The sequence below is a fragment of the Trachymyrmex cornetzi genome, unplaced genomic scaffold (genome assembly GCF_001594075.2).
Source record: "Trachymyrmex cornetzi isolate Tcor2-1 unplaced genomic scaffold, Tcor1.1 scaffold625, whole genome shotgun sequence".
Classification (NCBI taxonomy): Eukaryota; Metazoa; Arthropoda; class Insecta; order Hymenoptera; family Formicidae; genus Trachymyrmex; species Trachymyrmex cornetzi.
Genome location: NW_017299943.1, coordinates 26612 through 30635, shown reverse-complemented (window position 1 = coordinate 30635; position 4024 = coordinate 26612). Strand labels below are relative to the sequence as shown.

Sequence of the window (4024 nt, the reverse complement as noted above, 5' to 3'; positions counted from 1 at the left end):
ATTAATTTTATTATACATTAACTTGTATTTTAACTAAGTTAAATTTTCAAGGTTGTTAACTTTAACTTAACTTAGTTAAAAAAAAAATTAACTTACCCAACTCTGAATATTGGACATATGGACTATGGACTGTTTGCAAGAAAAACTATGTCATTTATCATTTAGAAGGAAAATTTTTGTATTCATTTCACATAGAACGATAAAAAATATTATAGTTATGCATAAAAAAGAAATATAATTTTTTTATCTTAATAGGATAGGAAATAATTTGATAGACAATTTTAGCAAACAACCTTGATATCATGTATTGCGTCTCACTATCGTTGACATCAACGTGTGTGTGAAAAAAAATCCACTATATATTTATTTTCTTTAATTGAAAGTTTGCGGAATGCAAACGACGAAAATACACGCCTCATGTCTATTTTTACTAATATAGATTAATTTTCATTCAATTCAACTTATTTTAGATTTTTTCTGGTTTTATTCTGGTGAAAATTGTTCTCATAATTTTTATACAAACTCAAATACTTTTCAGAAATACTGAGAAAATCTGTATCTCTTCTTAGAATTTATCATATAAAATACAAGTTCTAAGAATATTTTAAAATATTTTAAAATATTCTGATTTCTTCTGTAATTTCTGAAGTACTTAAAAATTTTCAGATTTGATCAGATTTTATTAAAAGTTGTAAAAGAAGAAATCTTAGAATATTTCAGAATTTACATATATGAAAAATTTTAAAAAAAGATACTTTTTCAGCACTTTGAAAAGTGTTTCAATTTATATATTCTGAGAAATTTATTAAAAGATTATAAAATCTAGAAATTGTGAACAATTGACAACAGAGAAAAATATCAGGGCGTTCCTCGTCTCGATCCCAGACCTGGTCTCTGTTCCGAGTTGGTAGACCTTGCCGCTGCCACTGAGCCACAGCCCTGACACTGGTGGTTTCTCTGTTGCATCTATATCTAGTAAATATCTTGCAAAATTTCTATAAAAATTCTGAAAAATTATATGAAATATTCTGAGAATTTTCACTAGAATAAGGATTATAAAAAAATAAAATGTGAGTGAAACCAAGATTAAAATTAATCTACACATTGATAGAAATAATTGTTATAATATATCTTAAACTTAAAGATAAAATATATTTTAATCATTAGAACGATATATACGATATCACAGATATCGTTTGCACATATTTAGGTAATGGGTACATTCAATCTTCACCCGCTGGTATTGCATCTTCTAACCTTTTAATAAATTTCACACGCAGTTCGGTCAAATTGTCGTTCTTAAGCTGATCTTGAATAAACCAGCAGGCGATTTCCATTTGCACCATTTCACAGGCTCCTCTGAGCACGCCAGGCAATATATTACAGTACTTGAGATTCGAATAATTATCCGGTAATTCCACGAATTCCGTTAATGGATTTGTTTCGAAGCACAGAGAGAATTCGTCACCAGCCAGGCTCCAATTCGTAATCGATGGCGTTATGCCTAGGAATATCTTGAAGCCACTCTGAATCTTCTCTGCCGTATCCCTGAAATCATAGCATCGGCCGGAGCCAGTCTTTGCAAGAAAATCCTCTATCAGTCGTATTCCAATGTTATAACCCATTCTTTCCAATTGCTTGTTAACATCCTCCATGTTTTCATAGTCCTGGAGCAACTGAGCCACAATCGAACCATAAGTTAGGGTAAATAGTTCAGAGTTCTGTGACAAAAAAAGATAAAAAAAGTAAATCACCCTTTTTAATCCTTTATATATTGTAGTAAATTACAAGAAAGATCTCAAAAAAGATACCGTTATAAATTTGAGTAATTTTGATAAAAAATTACAAATCTATAATTTTGACTGTTTGGTAGTTGTAATATTAAAGATATATCCTATATGCCGGGTCTACAATGAGTCTGTAGTCGAAAGTCTCTTATGAGTCTTCTACAATAAGCCACAGGTCAGAACGTCAGGGTACCTATCATGAAATATATCGGAATGGATTCCGATCGGAATTATTCCATTTTCCCTAGAAAACACAATAGAAATCTAGGGAATAATTGAATATTTCTGATCGGAATCGATTCCGACTTGTTCTATAATAGGTACCCAGAAGTCTTAACCAATCTTAACCAAGTCGTTCAAGTTGGTTATCGGTCAACTTTACAGATTATGACTTGAGATCGCTTGGAACTTCTAACTTGCGGCTTATTGTAGAAGGGCTGTAAAACTTCCAACTACAAATTCAGGGCAACTGTTACCAAGGCCGATTAACTTGATCGATGATTAACTCAATCAGCAATGTAGTCAACAGCACGACTGTATATCGTTCTTAACCTTATCTCTTCGTGATATACTTCTATCTCTGCGTTCCTATACTTAATTGTGATAAAAGTAATGAAAATCTTCTGTCTATAATAGTAATTCTACTGATTGAGTTAATCGTCGATTAAATTAATCGGCGTTGGTAACAGTCGCCCTCATTGTAGACCCGGCAATAACCTAAAAAATATATGAAAAAGAACACATGACACACCATAACCTCAAGCTCCATTTGATACTAATCTTGTATTCGAAATGAATAAGAATTAGTTTTTTAAACAGATTATTAACGGCAAACCGATATCACATAATAAATATTTTATACAAAATAGCGCGACACTTGCCACTTTCTTTGCATCGAGTTTCGTTCCTGTTCGTGACATGTTGACAATTGATAATCTACTTCCTGCTTAATTGCTTAATAGTTCAGGCCGCGACACAGACTTTTGCGTAAAGGCCATTCCACACAAACTTGCAGAGCCATAAAGCCGAGAGCACATAGAAAAACGTAAGTCCATAAGGTGTCGTCTACAATACACGGAGTAAGAAGTAAGAGTAAGAAATTGACCAATCACAGTCGATTATTCTTCTCACATTCGACTGCAATTGGTCAATTTCTTACTCTTACTTCTTACTCTGTTTATTGTAGACGGGTCTTAAGACGTAATCAGTAAGGAAATCGTAACATTGGATTCGCTACTGGCCTTACGGTCTCTGCTGTGATTGGTCAATTCACTTACTGCTTGCGTGTGACGGCCTTACGTTCTTGTATGTGTTCATGGGCTTAAGCGGGGAGCACAGACTCTTGCATAACGCATAACACATGAGGCATAAGAAATTGAACCAATCAGAGTTCTCTATTACATGGAAGGGAAAGAAACGGAGAACTTCGATTGGTACATATTCTTATGCATTACATGTTATGCGTTATGCAAGAGCTGTGCTCCCCACTATATAACCATATGCATAAAGAAAATTAGGGCTATTCCACACAAACTTGCAGAGCCGCATAACCATATGTATAAAGAAAATTATCCAATTACGTTTCTGTCATAAAGACAAACGTAAACTATGATTGGATGATTTTCTTTATGCACATGTTTATGCGACTATGCAAGTTGGTGTGGAATGGCCTTTATCTAATCACATTTCTGTCATAAAGCCAAGCGTAAACTACGATTGGATGATTTTCTTTATGCATATGTTTATGCGGCTATGCAAGTTTGTGTGGAATGGCCCTAAGGGCTCTCACACATGAAATGCATAACAGAGCATAAGCATACATAAGACTGCTGGACCAATGAGCATCTAGCATAATGTCGCCATTGTTACGTCCGCGGTACATATAACAGCCCTTCTATAATAAGCCGCAAGTCAGAAGTTCTAAGCGATCTTAAGTCATAATCGGTGAAGTCGGCCAATAGCCAATTTGAACGACTTGGTTAAGACTGGTTAGTCCGAATCTACAATAGGTGTTTTATGCCTTATGCCGTAAGAAACTGACCAATTACAGTCGAATCCGAGAAGAATAAGCGACTGTGATTCGCCCATTTCTTATGGCTTAGGGCTTAAAACCCTATTGTAGATCCGGGGTTAAGACTTCTGACGTTCTGACTTGCGACTTATTGTAGAAGGCCTATAAAACTTGTCCAGAAATATCCCCTGGCAAATCACAAATTTTCTTTACCTCAATAGACCGG

At 34.4% G+C, this 4024-nt stretch overlaps 1 protein-coding gene across 2 annotated transcripts; it reads right to left on the bottom strand.

Annotated features, from left to right (window-relative positions):
* Positions 1 to 1154: 1154 nt before the first annotated feature.
* Positions 1155 to 2748, bottom strand: Bet3 (blocked early in transport 3). Of its 2 annotated transcripts, none has more exons than XM_018516308.1 (2): positions 2669 to 2748; positions 1155 to 1721 (listed from the first exon to the last, which is right to left on the bottom strand). In XM_018516308.1, exons 1-2 carry the CDS (start codon positions 2705 to 2707, stop codon positions 1224 to 1226), a joined length of 537 nt encoding a protein of 178 aa, XP_018371810.1. In that variant the 5' UTR covers positions 2708 to 2748; the 3' UTR covers positions 1155 to 1223. The 2 variants fall into 2 exon arrangements, with proteins under 2 accessions (XP_018371810.1, XP_018371811.1); XM_018516309.1 differs by lacking the exon at positions 2669 to 2748 and adding an exon at positions 2539 to 2652.
* Between the last annotated feature and the right edge of the window lie 1276 nt (positions 2749 to 4024).

Excerpts from the sequence above, each read along its gene's own strand:
- Bet3 (XM_018516308.1), bottom strand. The coding sequence starts at position 2,707 with ATGTCACGAACAGGAACGAAACTCGATGCAAAGAAAGTG. Across the intron at positions 1,722-2,668 it reads AACTCGATGCAAAGAAAGTG|AACTCTGAACTATTTACCCT; the intron begins GCAAGTGTCGCG and ends TTTTTGTCACAG.